Source organism: Apaloderma vittatum, unplaced genomic scaffold, assembly GCF_000703405.1.
Source record: "Apaloderma vittatum isolate BGI_N311 unplaced genomic scaffold, ASM70340v1 scaffold9237, whole genome shotgun sequence".
NCBI classification, from domain to species: domain Eukaryota; kingdom Metazoa; phylum Chordata; class Aves; order Trogoniformes; family Trogonidae; genus Apaloderma; species Apaloderma vittatum.
Window position 1 is genome coordinate 15,531 of NW_009725696.1, and position 21,465 is coordinate 36,995.

The 21,465-nt window shown below is 40.5% G+C and overlaps 1 protein-coding gene across 1 annotated transcript in view; it reads right to left on the minus strand.

The window, feature by feature from the left end:
• The window catches only part of LOC104276612 (choline transporter-like protein 5), a gene marked incomplete at its 5' end in the record, with an annotated part of 43,587 nt that overhangs the window by 13,127 nt on the left and 8,995 nt on the right, over positions 1 to 21,465 (minus strand). The window contains 9 exons of the mRNA XM_009872994.1: positions 1,058 to 1,157; positions 3,452 to 3,583; positions 4,008 to 4,120; positions 6,581 to 6,664; positions 7,865 to 7,988; positions 9,583 to 9,643; positions 10,420 to 10,548; positions 13,170 to 13,254; positions 17,994 to 18,078. Coding sequence (XP_009871296.1) covers positions 1,058 to 1,157; positions 3,452 to 3,583; positions 4,008 to 4,120; positions 6,581 to 6,664; positions 7,865 to 7,988; positions 9,583 to 9,643; positions 10,420 to 10,548; positions 13,170 to 13,254; positions 17,994 to 18,078 — 913 coding nt within the window. The remainder of the gene's footprint in view (positions 1 to 1,057; positions 1,158 to 3,451; positions 3,584 to 4,007; positions 4,121 to 6,580; positions 6,665 to 7,864; positions 7,989 to 9,582; positions 9,644 to 10,419; positions 10,549 to 13,169; positions 13,255 to 17,993; positions 18,079 to 21,465) is intronic.

Sequence of the window (21,465 nt, forward strand, 5' to 3'; positions counted from 1 at the left end):
AATCCTTTTACCTGTCAAGGTTGTGAGCAGAAGTGTTGCAGTGTTAGAAACGTTCCTGGATTTTAATGAACAGGACTTAAACAGTGTAATTTAACGCTGCCAAAAATTAATCTCTATGCTCTAATTGCACAGTAGCACAAGCCAGGAAACAGGTACCTGGCTGAATGCAGAACTTCAGTATTTCTTAATCCTGTTATAAGAATCCCAGATCCTAAAATCCTGATTCCTGAAAATTGCAACGTCAATGGAGACGGCAGAGAAGTACAAGCAAGTGCACACAAACTCAGAGCTAGCTCTGTGTACTCTAACAACTGAGCTCTGCCATCAAGGCCTACGAGACCTTAGCCTAACTGCAATGAAACCCAAGGGCCTGATGTTTTAAGTCCATTTCTCCTTTGTTACATTCCCAGTTTTTAAAAAAAGAGCTCAGTGCTAGCACTGTATAAAACAGCAACCACTCTGAACAAAGTCTATGCAGACTTCAGGAAACACAAACCAAAGAGGTCTCCTAGGCCTTCAACTCTCGTATCCTGCTCTGCTTTCCTCTTCACTCCAAGCTGAAAAGCAGCTGAAAATCTTGGACTGCACCATATTACAATGTCTGGTCATGGAAGTCTCCTTTTCTCTCTCTAGATTTATGCACGTCCACACAATAGTTTGATTGGGGCCAGAAGAATCCAGTCTTTCCTAAACAAAAGCCACAGCCAAAACAACATCAATTCTCTACCACTAGTATGTCTCTCCGGAGACAACCCAATGACAGAGCAAAGTTGGCAGCTACTGGTCCCAGGCTCCTATTACCGGTGTACCACTTAGCTGGCACATTTTCTTGCACTGAGGATGTATGGTACCACTAGCAGTAAATGTCCTCTTAAGACAGGGAGCTGAGAGATAAGACATGTCTTACTGCAAAAGAGAGAGCTCTTATAAGCCCAACCTCCTTAACAGAAAACAATATCCCTTATACTACCTGCTCAGCTCACGAAATCCAGGGTTGTACTTAAACCTCTAGAGATCATTTAATAAAATAAAAAAGATGTAAAGTTGAGCAACATACCTACTACCTTCCTTCAACAGTGCAATAGCAATCCGGATCCGATTCCTTAGGAAGATCAGCATCAGTATGATTATGATTTCAACAACGCAAAGTATTATCACTGTAAACAAACAAAGATTTATCAAGAATTGAACCAACATGCTGCCTCTGTAAATTGCTTTTTTTTTTCCTTTGTATTTTGCACCATTGTTCATGACCTCTGTAAAGTTCTCTGCTACAGCAGTTCTTTCACTGCACCTACCAATGTTCAATCCTATTTCATAGTTCTGTGTGAAGGGAAAAATCTACCTATGGAGAGTTAGTCAGAATGTGTAGCACCCTGCCATTAGCAATTATAATTTTAGAAGAAAAATGGAGCATATCATACTAAGACATATATCTATTATCTATTATACATATTATGACCTGTATTATCCTAACATTTAGATCTACTTAAATCAGTAGGTCTGAGTATTAACCTGGCATAAACTCCTTTCACCTTATCTGAGGAGGGGGGGTGGGAAAGAAGAGGCTAAGATATGACAGTTTTGGATAAACAATTTTTGCTTTCTAGCTGTGCTGCTGGAATCATACAACCTTGCTCTGAGGTCAGAGAGCCGAGAGCATGATGTTCCAGGGCATCTCCTCTCTTAGAAGCAGCACTTGAATCATAATCCAGATTTGATTTCAAGAGTCTGCTTCAGTTTGATTTCTATTTGTGTCAGTACAAAACCTACTTCTGCAGTAGAAAGTTAAAAAAAAATAAATCTCTGGACTTCATCTAGAGCCGACAGAGTCTTTAATGCCTGAAGCACACCTCATCTGACTCTGAGACATATCCATAAATTCTGGGTGCTTCAGACAGACAACATTTAAAACAGCCCAGCAGCTGTGGCTGGTTGCACACAGCAAGACCTGTTTCCTCCACCTAAAACTGAGAAGTTTTGTGGAAGGAGAGGAAGACAGAAGGGACGGTATCCCTAAGCCTTTGCTCATCTGGAAGTTTGCAAAGGGACATGGGAATTGGCTTCGGGTCCCACAGCTTAGACAAAATCTCAGCATCCAGACCCAGCGAGTCACAGACGATGTTAATTGCGAATCCAAGTATTACCCATACCCCCGGAAATCAGAACCACAGGTGGCAAGTGACTGCTGTAGTGCTGAGAGCCACCAACTTTGCTCAGAACAAAGCCTTTGTTACACACGTTTCAGCAGCTGGTTTTGATATGGTTCCCCATGAAGGAATACATAAATCAGGTTTCTTTAAAAGTTGGTCTCATTCCAGTTCAGCTCTGTTAAGTTACTGTAGCTTTCCCAAACATTGTGAAAAAGGAAAGCAATGTCAGTACATAATGAGTTCTACACTAGGACTAACAGGATCTATGTTTGCTTCAAGGATATTTAACTGCTTTGCTGGGTGACTTTTGCTAAGTAATTTAACTCCCAGGTACTTCAATTTACTTATCTGAAAGTGACACTGACTTCCAGATAAACTACACATCAGCTGCTAAGAATCAGACAGGACAAGAGCTTGGAGAGTTGCAAAAGAAAACATAACAGAATCCTAATATTATCTAGGGACAGCATACTAAAAAGCTCTGCCTCAACAATATGTAGAAGATGCCTCGAGCTCAGTGATCCAGCATAGAGTTCAATGAAGACACAAAGCAGAGAAAGGAGATTTAAACAGTAAGCTATTGCTCTATTAATTTAGCTACAAACAGGGAGAGGCAGTGTTTTAGGTCATGTCTCATTCATCATCAGTTAGTGTCTGCATGCCTTCTAATAGAGGGGCAAAAGTAGTGCAAATAATATTTGACAGGTATTTGTTCTCTCTTCTGCCTAGGAAGGGATACGCATGCAGCAGGTTGTCTTGTTCCAGAAGGATTTTGTTTGTAAGAGAAGGCAATGAAGCACTTTTGAAAATAAAGGTGATGAAATCTGCGATGGTTCATTCCATAATCTTAGATCAGCCTCCAAGAAAACTCAGTGACCTGAATGTAAACAGTTCTACAAAGATGTGTAGAGTTATTAATCTCATTTCTATGGCCCCCAGAGATGGAGAATAAACAGAATAGGAGAGAAAAATGCCCCTCCTTCTGCAATTCAGTCAGGACTAACGTAGTTATTGCCTTCTTCTTCCCCATTATGAAGACTGAACACACAGGAGGTGGAATGCTAATCACAGAAGCATTTTTCACTCATCCCTGGTGACTGCATTACCTCCCCTTACAAATATACCAGGCTCCTTGCAAAAAAAGTGCATTTTTGCACAATACAAAGAAAGAGAATTCTGCTTACTTCTCTGAGTGACCTATGAAGAGGAGAAGATTTAACAAGGCAGAACCTGCAGCAAGGCAGCGACTGAATCTCCTGAATATCCATTAACAGATACCAAGTTGAAAGGGCACTTACTAAATGCTAACCATGTTTGCCTCAGCTGCAGGTACACTCTGAAGTCTGTCTGGAATCCAATATCATAGACAGTGAGGTCAGATCCAGGTATTCCTTTAAGATGATCATACTCCCAGTAACAATGCCAGATGCCTTTTAAAACACAATCAATACAAAATGAGTGTTTCTGAAAAGCACAAACTCAAGTTTTTTAAAAGACTCTTTTACAAGCCAAGCGCTTTGTCCCCAGCATATCAGGTAAGCAAAAACCAAAAATGCATTACCATGAGACTAGTCAACTATAACTTCACATATATAGAAAAGAAATATCACTACAAGTGAACACAGATTAAGCATACTGTGTGTAGATAGTTTGGGTTACTACATCTGGTGCTAAGTATCATTGCACCTGGATTCTTACCAAGTTTAACTGCCATTTAAGCCCTTCTCACTTAACCGCGTCAAAAACTAGGTAATAATTATCCCAATCGTACCATTTAATTGATGTAATTACTGATCTTCCTTGCCCAAACTTAATAAAGAAAAACAGCCTCACAGGCTAGAAGATTACACCTACCATAGCCTATAATTCCAATCACACCAAAGATGAAAATCCAGAAAAGAACCCCAGCTGTGAACCTCAATAAGACAAGGAAGAGCAGACTCACAATCATTGCAATGAACAGCCCACTAGAAAGACAAGAAACAGAAACATAAAGAGAACAAATGTGAGAATCTTCACTTTCTTGCATGCCTGTTACTCTGAATGAGGGTCGCTTGATCTCATGTAGAAGAACGACTTGTAAAACAAATTTCAAAATCTTTCTTATGAAATATATCCTCATGGCTATTACCTGCTATTATAAAGAAAATAGCTTATAAATGTTTGATATCACAGGGCAGAGCCAAAAATCTTTGCACACACTAGGTTCTCAGGCTGCCTGAATGGGACTAGAGCAATCCCCTTCTTGGTCACTTGCACCAGCAGAACAACTCACTGCCTTTTTCAGGCCATCGCCTAGCAGAGAAATCTGAATTGGAGGAATACCTATGAGAATTCCTTTCTACCCGTCAGAAGAGGAAATGATCAAGAAAAGAAACTGTTAAAAGCTGTCAATGGGGCCCCTAGGAAAGAAATCTACAGAGCGCCTTCTCTATCAAGTGTGTGGTAAGGAAAAATTTGTTTTCATTTCATTCCCAGAAAGTAAGTCAGAAAGGAAAAATTGACTGCAAAAGGCATTTCTACTCAGAAAGGCCTTTTAAAGCAACGTGAATAAATCAATGTGAGTAATACTCCCATCCAGCAAACATCCAGCTCAGATACTTCATAGAACATTTAATTTCTCAGAATTTTTAGTAGATGTTACATCAGAATTTTGTACTAGTAGAGATCCAAAAAGATTTAAAACCTTTTCCTGCCTGTGTTCAGGAACTTCTGTACTTTGCCAGCTTATTTAGCCAGTTACCAAAGATAAAAAAAATGAGTCGGGTTGATCATAAGCAATCAAAATCAGATGTTTTGGGCAAACTAAGCCAGATGGGCTGAGGGACAAGAAAAAGAGTTATCAGCTTATTTATTTAAATCTTTGTAAGCTGGTCTTATGTCCTAGCCCTTTAAAGGCTTTCTAGCATGACGTATTTTCCCTTTCTGAATCGCTTGTTTTAAATTCAGAAGGTACTCCTCAGAAAAAAGTTGTGGTTTTGGAGCTTATGAGTCTATTCTTGGAAGCAGTAAGATATCTTTATCTAAAGTTATCTTTAGATCTACAGGAGTTCTAGTAACACCAAAACTGAGTACATGGCAACAACTGTCCTCAGCAGACTGCCTCCCTTAAACCGAGGCTTGAAAGTGGCAGTTCTTTTGGGTTATGTGAAAATGCCTAGAGCAACTCCACATTCAATTTTTAATCCAGCCTCTTTTCACTAGCAGGCCTTCATTGTCATCACCCAAACTCGGGCACTTAAATATGTTTGTCCTCAAATCGCTTGGATGTATGCTGTCATTTGGTAGAAAGTGTGAAGAAAATTCTATCCAACTACTTTAAAAGTATCAATAATTCCTTATAAAAATATCGTATTTGAAACATGGAAACTTGTTTCAGTGTTTAGAATTTCTGTTCAAAACCAGTCAATTCTCTCTCCAGGCTATCTGTTTGGTGATATCTCCCGTGCACTGCAAGCCTGATTTCGGTAAGAGATCAGGAGTGAGCTGAGCTGGCTGAATATCAGCAGAGTTTAAGAATAGTACTCTGTCCTGGGTTTAGCTAAAACCCAGTCCTATTTAGTGATTTTTACTTTCTAGTTTTGTCTCTTCTAAAGAGCTGTACTTTCTGAAGTTAGCAGCATGTTTCTGCAGACAGTGCCTGCTACGAGCAGTGATAACACCTGATGTTTGCAGTCACTGCCTGGCACTGGGATGCAGAAAGGCTCTTGCTGATACTTATTCCTACAGTGCCCAAGGCCACTGCTGGCTCTGTGTGCCACGCTGGGGGTGCCGGGGAGTGAGAGGGGTCACAGGGAAGTAAAAGGTTGCACCTCTAGGGGGTAATAGACAGGACAGGTGATCAACGAGAGTATTCCATTCCATATACGTCATATTTAGTACAAATTGAGTGATCATGAGAGTTTTGTCCCTTTTTCCTTCTTTTCTTCTTTGCCCTTTTCTGCAATGGCCGGTGTCCAGAGAGGACTCCATCTGACCTCCTGCTTTTGATCCGGATCCTGACTTCTCGAATCCAGCTCCCTGTATCCAGCTCCCCGCCGCCGCTGAGCCTGGGGCTTCCCCAGTGCTTCCTGCTCTGCAGCATCAGTGGTGATTGCTATCGGGGGAGGGAGTTGGGTTTGATATCGGGCTACTATCTGTTGTATAATGTTCTTTACTTTTATCATTCCACTATTATTTCTATTATTGTTTCATTAAAGCTGTTCTAGTTTTTTTTTTCTTCTCTAACCTGTAAGTCTCTCTGCTTCATTCCCTTTTCCTTCCCATTTTGAGGGGAAGAGGGGGTTAGAGAGTGTCTGTCTGTGTTAGCGGGTGGGGGCGCGCTAACCCACGACAGACTGGTAACAAATGCATATATGATCTAGTTAATACCTTGCACGATCCAAAGTGAACTTGAAAAAAATTAAAAATATCCATGAAAATCTTACATTAAAATCCAATACCAAGAAATGGCATAGTCTTCAAAAATTTTCATTCCAACTGATCTTGCATCTAGGACATTATTGATGCCACTGAGAAAAGAAAAAACAAAGAAAAGGTTGCTTTAAGTAGAAAAGAAGAATATACTTAAACAAATAGTCTCAGTGAAAGGATAAGAAATATCTTTGCTAGAGATAAGAGTATATTGCTATCTTCCATCTCTAGTTCTGTAACCAAGCCAACATCAATAACAGTTACACCAAAGAAAAAAAACTGTATAAAAATGTCTATACAGCTCCTGAATAAGCTTTATTAGAAAAGCTTTAAGAGTACTATCACTAAATATAATTGCTTATTGTGTCAAAAGAAAAGCATATACTACTAAGACATGCAATGTAGCAAGAGCCAAACAAGTTTGTGACTCCAGAACTGCTACACACAGAGAAGCAGAAAACAGCTCAGTGAAGCAAAAGGTTGACTTTACGGAACTGGTCCCCTGTCCTGCTAAGTGCTTGCCCATATTAATGTTCTCCTGAGAAAAAATGAAAGATCTTCTGTTCAAACAGGAAGACAATGTAATTGTAGATGTGAGAAGAAGGGAACTTAATAAGGTGCAGGTGCTATCAGCATTGGAAAGGTGCTAGAATGTGGTGGCCTTGCATTGAGAGCTAAGAAGAGGTGCCCCTGTGCTCCAGACAAGCCGAGGACTGGCAGCAGCTGGAAAAGCGAGGCTATTGCAGTAGTTTTCTCACACCCTGGTTGCTGCCCAGGACTGGAGATGCTTGCTGTCCATCTGCAAGAGAGGTGCAGTCATGCATCAGAGCTTTTCAACCTTTAGACATGTACTAAAAAAGAGGAGCACTCTGACGAGGTGAGACGCTCAAGGTACTATGGCAATTCATGTTAATGGAAAGGTCACCACAATAAGGAACAGCCAAGGCCATTACTGGCTGGCCTGAGTACACCAGCACAAGGATTTAATTACGAATTCCCTTTAGCTTTCTTTAATATTAATTTTTGCTAGGAAAAACAACAAGAATGGTTTAAAAACTGGCAGTGACTCTGCAACAATCAGACTAAAACTTTTGCCTCCTTGTTCACTTCTGCATGCCACAGTGCTCGTTTTCCCTCCCAGAGCTTTGCAAGTGCCTATGCACAGAGACCATTTACTAGCAAGTCTTGCCTGAATATGCTTAGCCATTTGCTATAAAAAATTCTGATTATTTTTTCAATTCCTAAATTATTTCACAATTTCAGAATTCAACACAGGAGCACTTAAGTGTAAAACCTACTTTGCAGCTTCCCTGAGATCAGTTACATTTCTTGTTTTCCCTCTTCCATCTTTGAATGTAGTCTGATTTGCCACAGTTAGCACACCATTCTTCGTGGAGAAGTCTGGGAAGCATCTCTTAAGAACTATTCAAAATATCAAAACAAAGTATGCTTGTTACATTTCACTTCGAGCTCCACTAACGTTGAAATCATTTCAGATTCACAGTCAATTTCTTTTCGGCTGATTATCTGACAATAAGTTGACACTGACAAATCTTGGAAGAACCATTATATTCAAGATTATGAATTCTATGCTCTGAGGTTTTTTGTCCAAGGCCATGCATGGTGAGACCAAAGCTTTCACCTGGAGATTCTTGGTGCTACCAAATAACAACAGTAGTATCCGTATCGCTTCAAGAACTTGTAATAAATGGAGAACTTGCTCTCTATCAGTATCTGGCCAGCTTACAAAAACTGCAGCTTCTCAAATGTGTCATTTCATGGTAATAATCAAACCAGTCCCCAGGGACAGACTCAACATGACTGGTATTAGCACCCAAAACAACACATAACAGCAACTGTCAGTTCTTCATTTGCCAAGTGAGCTCCCGTATCAGTCACTATCACTAGATACTTTTGGACAGGAAGAAATGGAAAAAAAGACAGAAACTACCCATTAGACAGTGAGAGGGGGGGATTATAAAACAGAGAAAAGGAGAGACGTTTATACACTCATTTATGTTGCCCTGCTCTTTGCTGCCACAAGTTCTGGTTTTCATTCCAAAGGGAAGAGCAGGTCAGTCCTCCTGCACAGCCAGTTAAAGTAACTTTATGTAACAATTCTGTGTTTTCCTTATCAGGTTCCAATAAATACTGATGCCACAATTCAATACTCAGTCTAGAATTTCTAGTCCACTAACTACTACAAGGAAATTGTGAACATCTTTCTTTTCTTCCCTCTATTTTCTTTGCCCCTTGTTGCAGTCTAAGAAGAGATAATAGCTTCTTTGCAACCTGTTTTCTGTCTTTTGGGTCAGTGCATCAGTTTCCATAAAAATTCTTTATATTTTTTTTAAAAATCAATCCATATTTTCTCTTTTTGATAACCTGTCCCTGGTTTACATGATGTCTATTTTAAAGCATGGAAAAATTAACAACAATTTCTTATTCACAAGAGCTTCTGGGTCAGTGATAGATACTCTTGGTATCACACTTCCGTAGCTGAGATGAGCTCCAAGACCTGTGGTTATCTGCTCAGAGATAATTGCTGACCACAGTGACAGATATTTTTAGGCCCCTCAGTTCCTCTGTATGCCCTGCATAGCCAGCACTGCAACAGAAAAGCAAGTAATTGGGCTCAAGTATCATCTAAACTTCAACAGCTGGCCAAATGCTCCTTCCTACCTTTGTGGCATTTTCTTGGTGTCAATGGGGTTGCTTGCTCACGTGTTCTGGAAGGCACAATTTGAGGTGTAAAGCTTCTGTAATCAGTGATGATTCAAGAGCCAGAAAGAGCTCAGTTTGACCCTACCACATGCTGAATGCTCACAGATGGCAGTTAGAAAAAATAATAATAAATCTTTATACTTTCAAACAGATTAAAATTGAATGGACGTCACTGTCAGGTAACAGACAGCTCGTAGTGGCCTTGCCACAAAACACTTTTCAGACTGGAGTTGTGCTTTAATGTGAATGCTCAGAACCTGCTAAGATGTGTGTAAGAAGTAGAATCACTCACAAGGCCTGCTTGGAATGATCATCGAAGGACAATCTTCATCACGTAGGACTTGAGCAACAGACTAAAAAGGGGAAAAACAGGAATGCTGAATACATAGCAGAATAACTGTGGTTTTCAGTTCTCACACAGTCTGTAAACCGCCCCAAACTGGGCTTTGAAACCTCCTCCCCAAACTTGACTGATGGAGCCGCCAGATACATTCATGGTATGTCATTGTGATTTGGGAAAAGACTATTTTTTCTTTCCTTTTCTAGTGACAAAAAAAGAAAAAAAATCTGTTCATTTTGGATCAGCAACTAGTCTAGAAGTGACTAGGCAACTGTTCCTTGCCTGCCCTTCGTTTTTATCTTAAAGAAGAGTAAGAATTTAGCACAGTTAATACAGCTGAATTGCAAAGTGTTTTAAAGATGGGAGAAATAACACAGCACATTCGGGTGCAAAATCAGTTACATGAAGGATAGATCAGTCTTCCTAGCTAAATTACTAAGTAGCTATAGATGACACAGGAGCTTTAAGAACTGGTTTGAGATACTCTGCTCTGCTGCTGTGGCGTGCCTAAGTAGTAAAGGATACTGCTCACTACAGTACCGCAACTGCATGGGTAGCTGCAGATACTTTTTCCAAGAAAACAGTAATCATTTAAAGAGTGGGGGATTTGGTGTGCATACAAGACCTTCAGCCCTGATTAAATCACTGCCCAACCATATATATAGGACAACTTCTTGTATGGTGAAATAAGAATAATTCAAAGCTTCGGTGTAGCTCACTCATTAAAAACATGCACATTACATATTGCTTGAAGAAAACATATTCCATCACGCACTGACATAGACACACCTTGCGAGGATTGTTAAAACCAGGTTTGCAGAACTGCCTGAAGTAATTCCACTGATCTGGTCTATATCTGTAGGAAGCCTGAACATCAATGTAGGTCGCAAATCTGTCCGGGCACTTCGAGACACAAAGCTGCAAGGAAAGAAGAAAAAGTTATTAAAAGATACAGTGCGGGTAGAGAAGTGTAAGAAAGGTCAGTGCAATTAAAAGGCAAGAAAAAGACCACCTACAAAAGTGCGCCATTTTATGGAACTGCCTTCAAGTAACATCTACTGCAGTATTTAGAAAGGGACATACGTTTTCCTATTAATTCCCTAGACGAATACTTCTAAAATTCTTTGATAGAATACACTTTCAAACTCTCTCCTCATATCCGGTATATCAAGCCACTCTCTGTATCTTCTTAGGCTCAACACATTCTGGTAGATACACAAAGCTTTCAGTCTGTTGAAAATAAAATATATTTATCTGAACACCAAGAAAAAACCTGTTAGGTCCTCCTTTACCTCCATCAGCAGCAGTGTATATAAGCAAGGTGGTGCTGTAGCTACTTTCACAGGATATACATAATTTCTATGACATTAATAAGGAAAACTTCATTAAAAAAACAGTGTTGGGCAGCTAAAATTGTTCCACCCTTCGATGCAAGTGTCTTCAGCCAAATACATCCCCACAGGTATCATTCAAGTCAAGTTACATGTAAATCGCTCAACGGTGACTTTTTACTACTGACTACTGACACACCTCCCCTAGTTACAAAGCAAAAGGGGTGCACATTCAGTGAGGACTGGGGTTTGATGAATGCATCCACTCAGAAGTTATGGTTTGGATTTACGCAGTGGAAAAGCAGCTGCCCCAACACACAGGTTCTGAAGGGTCTGCTAGTCACTGGAATCATGCAAGTGTACAGCAATTCTGACTCCTCAGTGTTCCTAAATACTGTGAGGCATCGTTTTATCAAGTTTCGGTCTTTTCTAGAAGGCTGCTCTCCATTTCCAAAGCTGTCCTACCCAAACACCCTTTGCAAAGCTCTGCTGTCTAAGTGCCAGAGAGCCATCATGCATGAACTGTGCCTATGGACTACCCACAGCCCAAGGAACAAAGGAAGAAGAGTTTTATCCTTGTTGGGACAACAGGTGACTAACAATTACACATTTTACTGTAACCTCAGCTTCCCATCTACGAAACAGGCAGTGAAATGTACTATTGGTGGATCAGTGAACTGTAATGTAAATCCACAGTCTTACCCCTAGAACTGAAGCTCTTTCCAGGCCAGTTCTTGTTTCTTTTTTTCCCCCCTGCCATTTGATATTAATAGGACAGGAATGAAAGACCTTGTCTGCAGTTCAACAGAGGAATTATCAAACAAACGTTTCTTCAGCATTTTCACAAAAGGCCAGAAAATTAACCATCTGCAGTAGCAAACAGCATTCAAAAACATTCTCAGTTTTGGAGATGTTTTATGCTTGAAAATCAACAAAATAACTACTCTCCTCCCCAAAATGCTCGTTCAACGGGTATTTCACCTTACTTGATTCATGACCACTGCCAACATGACCACAGCACCAGTCAAATCCCACACATGACCTCAGTATTTCTGACAAGCTGAATGGTTCCAGTAATAGAGTCTAAAGACTGCAGGGTAATGGTGTCAGTGTCTGCATGTGGACAGATGGGCCATCCTGAAGGAAATCTGCTGCTGAGAGAGAAAGTTTCCATTCCTGACAGCAACTGGTCAGTGTTAAGGGGGTTCTTGCTCTTCCTTGCTGGAGATTTCCATCTCTTCAGCTGTGTCAAATAGTCCATACAATCACACTAACTGATAGGCCAGAAACATCTATCAAGGATAGGGATCATGAAAGGGCAAGCTGGAATGGGAAGCATTTTAAAATCATAGTAAAATAAATAGACATTTGTTATCAGTAAACTGGTTACCATATAACAACCCTCATCCAAATTAATATTGGACTTCACTGAATCTGTCTAAAGGGCTGAGATCATACTCTGTCACCCGAAGTTTAACTACACAGCACAATTACCCTGGCAGCAATGTTGGATCCAAGCAGCCCTGCACCTAACTCCCCTGACTTGCTCCATGCCACAAGTTGTTGCCTCATATGATACATGGCATTGACGTAACTCGTCGTGCAGTTGGTCAACAAACCAGGTCAGTAAAATGGCCTCATGTAAAAAACATCAGGAGGATAATTTGAACTCACACAAGTTTAGCAACTGGGTTTATTTCAGAGCTTCACAAGAAGTTGCAGCACAACTAACGAAGTACAAATTGTGGCAAAAAGGCAAAACCAAGCTTTCAAGATCTTCACTTCTGAAAGTGCTATAGGCTCTAACCACACCCAGATTCTCCTGCCACTGAGGATATACACATTTGCTTGAATATGTCTGATTTGAAAAACCCTAGATGTCAATCAAAATTACTTTCTGCATGCACTGATTACTACTGGATAGCTGCCTGTGATGAATTCATAAGCAACAAATTGCTGTATTCATTAAGCAAACTGTTTTTTAAAAATCTTTTTCCTACGCAAAATACAGTATCTCGTGCATTTCCATTTACTTTTTCTGACCATCGCAGCCCACAGAGACTGTGTGCTACACGTCATTTATAAACATTCATACTGTATTTTGAAGGATATGAATAGCAATTTTTGAATCCAAACAAATATATGTCTAGTTCTTTGGCACCATGACTAAGATGCAGGGAAAATATTTCATCTCCGTATTTCACTCACCTGTGTTGTAGGGCACTGTAGGTTTATTAACACTACGGGACTGGCACATTTCAGAATATTGAAGTAAAACAAAATGGTCTTGTTCCTATGGAAGAGGAGACAAGATAATTAATGTTATAAATACAGGTGCTTATACACCCTGCCATTCAAAAATTTACAATGCACATTGATATTTAAGTTCTATTTTTGTTAATGTTCGTACTACAAACACAAGATAGAAAAGTAAACCCCAAGTAGATCCTGACGGTTCTCTGCCAAGATATCTCTGAAACCAGAAGTGTTTGTTCTCAAGAATGCTCATCTTGAGAAGTTTGCTGCAGCAGGGTTTTAAGCTGAAACAACCCTAGACACTATGACAGGTATCTGTAGTCCTGCCTCTAAGAATAGAGGTCTGTAAAAAATCCCTGCAAAACCACTGTGGTCCCTTCGCTTATACTAAACATATTGTGTGAATACTGCACATAAAATTACTGTCAGAAAATGCTACATGGTAAAAGATGCCTATTTTTTGTTGATCAGAAGGTGGCACCAAAATCAATCAAAAGTTTTTTATAGTCGGAAACCAACAGCAGCTGGTCAGGAAACAGAACGACAATAGCATCTGCTAGTAACACTGATAAATCTGCTTTGATGTAAGTGACAGTTTGAGGGGTTTGCACCCCAGAATCCACACACTTGACAGCTTCTGGAACCTGGGACCTTGTGGTAGCTGGCAGCTCTGTTTGGATTTGTTGAAAACTCATTACCTCAAGATCTCTAAACACCTGAGTTTTGAAGATAGTAAAACATGCTGTTAATCTTTGCTATGCCAAAAAAAAAAATCAAATAGCTCTAGCAGGCAGTAGTTCTGCCCTTTTTACATGAGAATTCGAAGACAGCTAGCCATGCCAGGACTATACACTGTATATAGGGACAAGAAATAACGGTGCGTATGCCCCGCTATACGGCCTATGATGTTGTCCTGTTCTGAGCTAAACAGAACCAGTTCTGTTCAGTGATTTTACTTTTCAGCTCAGTCTGTTCCAAGAGACTGAATTTTCTGAAGTTTAACAGTACATTTTTGCAGAGAGTCTCTGCTTCTAGAAGTGGTAGCACCTGATGCTTATAGTTACTGCCAGGGACTGGGATGCAGGAAGGCTCTTGCTTATATTTGCTCTTATAGTAACATATAGTCAGTGCTAAATCTCGTGTAACATATTGGGTGTGCTGGGAAGTAAAGAGGTTACAAGGAAGTAAAAAAGTCACATCTGCAGGGAGACATGGACAGGACAGGTGACCAACAAGAGTATTCCACTCCACGGACATCATATTCAGTAAAGAGCTGAGGGATCACGGAGGTTAGGGTCTCTTCTTCATGGCCGGTGTCCGAGGAGGACTCCACCTGATCTCCTGTCTTTGGTCCTGACTCTGCGCCCAGTTCCCCTCTGTCACTGAGCCTGGGGCTGCCCTGGTGCCACTTGCTCTGAGTGCTGTTGGGGACTGGTATCAGGGGGAGTTGGGTTGGATATTTGTATCGTATAGATTTGTTTATATTTCATTATTTCCATTATTCTCGTTATTTCCTTCTTAGTACTATTATTGTTCTATTAAAGCTGTTTAAGTTTCTCAATCTGTAAGTCTCTCTGCCTTTATTCCCATTTCTCTTACCTTTTGGGGAAGGAAAGGGGTTGTTAGAGACAGCCCTAACCCATGACAGGAGTGCAAGAGAACACAGCAAGGGTGTTTGAGCCCCCACCAACTCCCACTGCGGCAACACAGTGCAGGGGCACTCTGCCTTGAGAGCAGGGTGGCAGTGTCACCAACAAAGTGTGCTCGGGCTAACAAGGCTGCCCCTCTTCCATCTCCACCCTGGCACGAGTCCCACATTTCCCTACTGCATCCCCCAGACCAGGACATACCCTCTGATCTTCTACCAGCATGTGGTTCCCACCCATTGCTGGACATAATTATGCCTTCAAAGGCAACACATGGCACCACTGCACAGTCAGGCTCCCATTAAAACCGGGATTAGCTCAACTGCCTGACATTTTACAAGTTAATTCATTTTCATTCACATATGTACTACTACTAACTGTTTAACAAAACATGCATTCTGGCAAAAAAAAATTCACCATTATCAGTTGTTATTTCTCCAAATCAATAGAATGAAGGTTTGGACTAAAAAGTCATCATTCTTCAATAGTTTCCTAACAGTACAACCTGTGAGCTGCTCAAAGCTATTAATGAAATATTTTTTTTTTCCTCCCTTATGTTTTAGCCCACTTGCTGATATTCAGAGCAGAAAAGAAAGTTTAAACATATCATAAGAAAACACCTAGCAAGAACTAGCTCTGCATTCTTCATAAAGAAACTGTGTTGTATTCTGTGATTATACTGCGCTCTGCAGAAGGCAAAACAGATTTAAAGATTACATGGAGATTACTGGATGGATTACAGGGAGACACAGAGAGGCCTAATAGAGACTCACATGGCAACACAAGGTAGAATTCATTTAACTGCATGAAATTTGCTGAAGTTCAAATGGGTTTTTGCATGACTTGTGACTGTGGCTTGGGTTTTAGCTTATTTTTTCTACTCAGCAGTGAGATTGCTGGAAATCACAGAATCATAATATTGTCAGGGTTGGAAGGGACCTTAAAGAGCATCTAGTTCCAAACCCCCACCATGGCAGGAACATCCCCCACTAGATCAGGCTGCCCAGAGCCCCATCCAGCCTGGCCTTAACAACTTCCAGGGATGGGGCTGCCACCCCCTCTCTGGGCAATTGTTCCAATGTCTCTCCACCCTCATGGGGAAGAACTTATTCCTAACGTCCACTCTGAATCAACTCATCTCTACCTTTAATCCATTCCCCCTAGTCCTATCACTATCTGACATCCTCAAAAGGCCCTCCCCAGCTTTCTTGTAGCCTCCTTGAGATACTGGAAGCCACAGTAAGGTCTCCTCGGAGCCTTCTTTTCTGAAGACTGAACAGCCCCAGCTCTCTCAGTCTGTCTGCACAGGAGAGGTGCTCCAGCCCTCTGAGCATCCTCGTGGCCCTTCTCTGGACACGCTCCAGCACATTCAGATCTCTCTTGTGCTGTGGGCTCCAGAACTGCACACAGTACTCCAGGTGGGGCCTCACAAGAGTTGCAAGCACAAGACGCAAAACACAGACACCGTGATCACTTTCCGAGGATCAGTTTCAGCTAAGCCCTTTGGGACTTTGAAAAACCATAGTCCTGGGTGAGCATTTCACACTGCTTACTTTCAAGGCATCTGAAAAATCTGACAATGGTATCAATGAAGGCCTGAAAGATATCCCACTCTTCCACTTCTAGGGACCAGAGGGACTTGTTCAGAGGGGCCTTCTGCCCTACTGCTATAAACACTCCTGCTTTTCCACTAGGTTTTATTATGTGTCTTTTGGCTTATATTTTTATAAGGCACTCCTCAATATTGCAAATAAGTGCCAAAATGCAGTCTTAGTAGATGTATTATTCTCCAGCAATCATATATATGGAGGACATTTGTGAATACAAACTGGAAATCACATTGTAAGAAATAACCAAAAGGAAGACTTGAGTAACAAAGAGAAAGAGGGAATGGATGGTAAGAAACAGAGAGAAGCCCCTGGCTACATGCCACACACTGCGTGGATGCTGTGTGCCTGAGACTCCCAAGCCCATCTGCCCACTGCTTCCTACAGACAAGAAGGGGGACAAGGACAAACTGGGGATGTCAAGCGGGGGGAGTAGAGGAGGAGTGCAGTGAGGGGAATCCACACAACACCACAACTTCTCGTTTTTCCTGTTCAGGAAGTTGGACCCTCCAACAACTGCTCTGAAGAATCTTAGTTGGAGGGTGGAACAGGTCTATCTAGTCGGTTTCCTCTGTTAAAAAAACTTTGAGAGGATATAAAGTCCTAGCTCTACCTCTGTCCCACTCCCTTTTTCCTGCTCCTCCCCTTCTGAACTGTCCCTTCCTCAATTTTTTCCCAGAAAACTACACAGGAAGAGAAAGAAGCAGAAAGGTGCTGTTATCAAACACTACCTTCTGTTCTGCTTCCTGCACAGCGTCCAGCTTCTCAACAATGACAAGGGTACCTAATATATACTTTTTAAGAGGCAGAAGGTGAGGAAAAAAGCAAACTGTTTTTTAAAAATCTTTTTCATAAAACACATAGATTCTCAGAGAAAACATTGATGTGACATTTTTCTTTCCTGAGCAGCTATTTTCATGTAGAAGTACTCTGTTGGTATCAACAAATTAAACTCTGACAATACAAAATTTAAAAAGACTGGGAAACAGAGACAACTAAACAAAGCCTCTTGGCTGGTATCCTTCAGGAGGGTATGGTTACAGCTGCTTGTCTTCCGGACCACTCAGTCTCCTCTCTTCTGGCACTGGATAAGTGCCAGAAAAAAACTGAAGACTTTTTCTTATGGTCTTTTCGTTATTTGGTGCATGTCGAGAAACACTAAGAGCCAGGCTACAACGCTTTAGGACTACTCTTACTCCAGGTGTACAGAAGAATTACTCAATGGGTTATTAACTGATCAACCTTTGGCAGTTAGAAGCTGTGTCAGCTAGTCACTTTCTCTGCAATTAGTGATGCAATCTTTAAGATATAATGATCTTTACCAAAAATATTCCCTCAGGGATGAGAACAACTGCATTCCAGTACTAATTTGTCTCTAGATTTGGACTTAGCAACTAATCTACTTCTAATTTTATCTGGAATAAATAAGAGTGCCACTGACTTTTCAACTTCTCAGAAGAACTCCTAGCAGACAGTTCATAGTTCATGAGTAATAACGGTATTTGAATGGATTTAGTACTCACTCATTGAGGGTATCTTTCTGACCACAGAACTGCCCATAGCTGTCAGTTGGATAAATCACTTTCCTGGGGTCACCATGCACCCAAGCTGCAAACATACACATAGCTTTTAACATTTCAGTCAAGTGTACACAGTTAGTAGTTGAAATGGACTAGCATGAAAGTGAATCACCTCTAATGTACCATTGTAATCTTTGCTGATCATCACTGAAAAGTATTGCTCGGTATATTTCCTAATGAAAAACTAAAATACAAAACAACCTAAACTTAATGAAGATATGGATGAATCAGGAAGAAAGCAAACCAGTTCACTTTTTACCTTCAGGGCACATATATCCGAGATGTATCCAAAATCTGATGCAATGGACTTCAGCAATGGCTAGGGTTAGGGCATGTCTACTGTGTAGACAACTCTGAGCATTCAGAGACAACCACAATGGCATTGAAATTAATGGGATTTGCCAGGTGTGACAGAAATACACAGGGTGTGAATGAATCTAAGGAACCCCATTTGCACCAAGAACAGAAACAAACCCTCACTTTGTAAATGAAAACGTTTGCTGACCTCTCACTTCTCAATTGTCCCATTTTTCAGTTACCAGCTCTGCACCTGGAACTTGTGCATTATATCCTAGCATAACCATAGCACTGAATGGGAAAAAAGGTTTACAATAAACTTTCAAACCTCTTTTCTCCACTTTGAAGTAGGATTTCTTCTCCAAGCCATTTTCATCTGCACCGTTATTTCCCTCTGAGGACCAGGTACACCCTAGCTACCACTATTAGTATTGTTATTCTTAAGCTGTTGCGTGCAGACCTGACTCAGCTTCCTTCATGTCTAGTCAAAGACGAGCCTTTGAACTGTTCTGACTAGTATCTGCTCATTTGACCCTAAATAACGGAGCACTTCATTTATAAGTATCATCTGAAAGTAAAATACAACATCAGATTATAATTCTGTATCACTACCCCAAGCTGACACCTTAGGTTGCTAGAGAACTGTTAGAAAAGGGCATTGATCTTCCCCCAAACATTTCCTTGTGCTTGTGCTATGTGGGAAAGATTACAGATACTGCAAAAATTTTAGTCCCAACCTTCCCCCTCTTGCGCTAAGTACTGAATGTCAGGAGCCCTTTTAGCATAGACTTTGGGCTTTCTATGCAAACCACCTTGAACTTGCTTTTTTGTGATTAGAAGATTTTCTCTCAGCTGCGTAACACTATATTTAGTCATTTGTGAAACTGCCCTTTTCCTCCAGGTCACTTTGATAAGCGTAACAGCACTTCCCAATAATGATACGTGCAGTAGAGACAGAACCTATATAGGATCTCAGAGCAGCAGGCTGCAAATTTATTGGAAAGTTGGCATGTTAAAGAGACTAATTCTTCACATTTGATTGTATTTTTTCTTGAACACCAGCACAAAAGGAAGCAGTAAAGCACCACTATACTAGATTTGAAATACTGCTGACAATTTTTAGCAAGACTTTTATCTGTTTTGTACAGAGAATTTGGAAACAGCGGCTACTGCCAACAATATCCCTTTTCTAAACAGCATATTAAAATTAGAATTATTTTTCACTCCTCAGACTAACTTGTGAGAAGGCAGATAACAGTGCAACATAATTTTGGCTGCAGCTTTTTTTCTTCCTGTCTCAGTCTTCTTAGGGATCTTTCCCACATGTGACTCAGGCTTACTACCTTCAGCCTGTTTGGGTGGACTAACAAAGAAAAAAAAGTCAGTTCATCCAATGGGCACATTCTTTTTAGTTCTAATACAACATCTGCTGAAATATTTCAAAAGGCTCCCTTGGCTTCACTGGGTTTATATCAACCCTTGGTCTCAAATTTAATCGCTAGTCTTTTGCAGAGTGTTTCTCAATTATTAGTAGAAATTAGCAGAGTATAAACAACAGAACACATTACTCCTGAATAGAATTTCTGTTCAAGCTGTACCTGCTTTGCCATTACTGAATTGTCTAAAGCTATATCTGCTTGGCAGGAGTTGTCCTGTGTGCTTCAGCCGTGTTTTTAACAAAACAGTATTAAAAAGAATCTGCTTTTAAAATAGAGATTTAGCATACTCTGTAAAATTGTATCACTGGGATCACCTGCTGGGTGGACAGAGGAAGTTGCCTCTCAGCTAAATTCCAAAGCGAAACAAAAAATAATTTGGTCTGATTTACAACATACACATTTAGCATTTAATTAACTCAGCAGCAAAAAAAGAGGGGAAATGACCAACAGATGGAAAAATATGCAGCTTCTTCCATTGCCTGTGCCAGGGCTAGCCATCAAGATTAATAAACTTAATCCTCTGTTACCTTCTTTGCAATGACAGTGAAAGAACGCTTTGACAGATACAGAATTTTTCTGGCTTAGTCAGTGAAGGGTAAGTTCCCACTGAGTGAAGAAGGTTACTGCAAGAACTGCCTGGACACAGGAGCACCACGTTTTACATGTTGTGCTGCACTACTGGTCACTCACTGTCAAGCACTAAATGAAAAGGAATCCAGTCACATAATTTTTTCATTCCAGCAGGCTCTGATGCTCATAAGGCTGCAGTCCAAGTGCTGGCACAAACAATTGGTCTAAAAAAGAAAATCAAAGAACAGACGAACCATATTACACAGTTGACTCAGCCCTCAGAGAAGCAGTGTGACATCTCGTGACACCAGTACAGCATTTTCGGGAGGCCTGCGGTTATCCCTTTTAACTAAGTGGAGCCAACACACATGGACAGTATCAAAAATAGGTAACATCTGTCAACAAATATCTGTCAGATGCAGCCCCTCTTTCCTGTGCTCTGCGGCCTATGTCAGTGGTTGTAAAGGCTGGAAAGCTCCCTGTCAAGGAGAAAATGTAATTAAAATAATGGCATCCTGTGATATTTAAAAATGAGCTGTAAGTCTGTTTTTATTATCTGTTTCAGTCCCTCTACTGTGTGTTTTGGAAAGGGCAGACTTCCATATCATTTTGCTTCCCCTAAAGGTGTATTTTTACTGTTTTAATGTACAAGGAAACTAATCTGCCAATTATTCTCATGGCTTTTTAACACAAGCAATTTACTAATGTATTGAAACAGGTAATAGAACGTGTGATACAGAATTTTGTAAATAAGAATAATTTGTTGATAACATTGGTATGTAAGCATCCCTTCGAACAATAAAAAAACAGTTATTACTTTGAATTAACCTGTCCTTTGGAATGCGAGGCTCTTTTCCAAGATAACTTGTTTGCTTCCTTTTATGTGCACTTTTCTGAATTAAACCAATCTTAAATTAAGAGGCTAAACATTTGTGAAGTATTAACCAGATAAACCCATTGTCTCTGAAATAAATATGAAGAGTTAAGCCAGTTTGATAAAAAAGAAAAATACACAGAATGTTAAATTAGCACTATTAGATCATCTGTAAATTAAAAGAAACATAAGTAAGTCACAGAATAACTATTTTTGCTCAGTACAGTCATTCAGC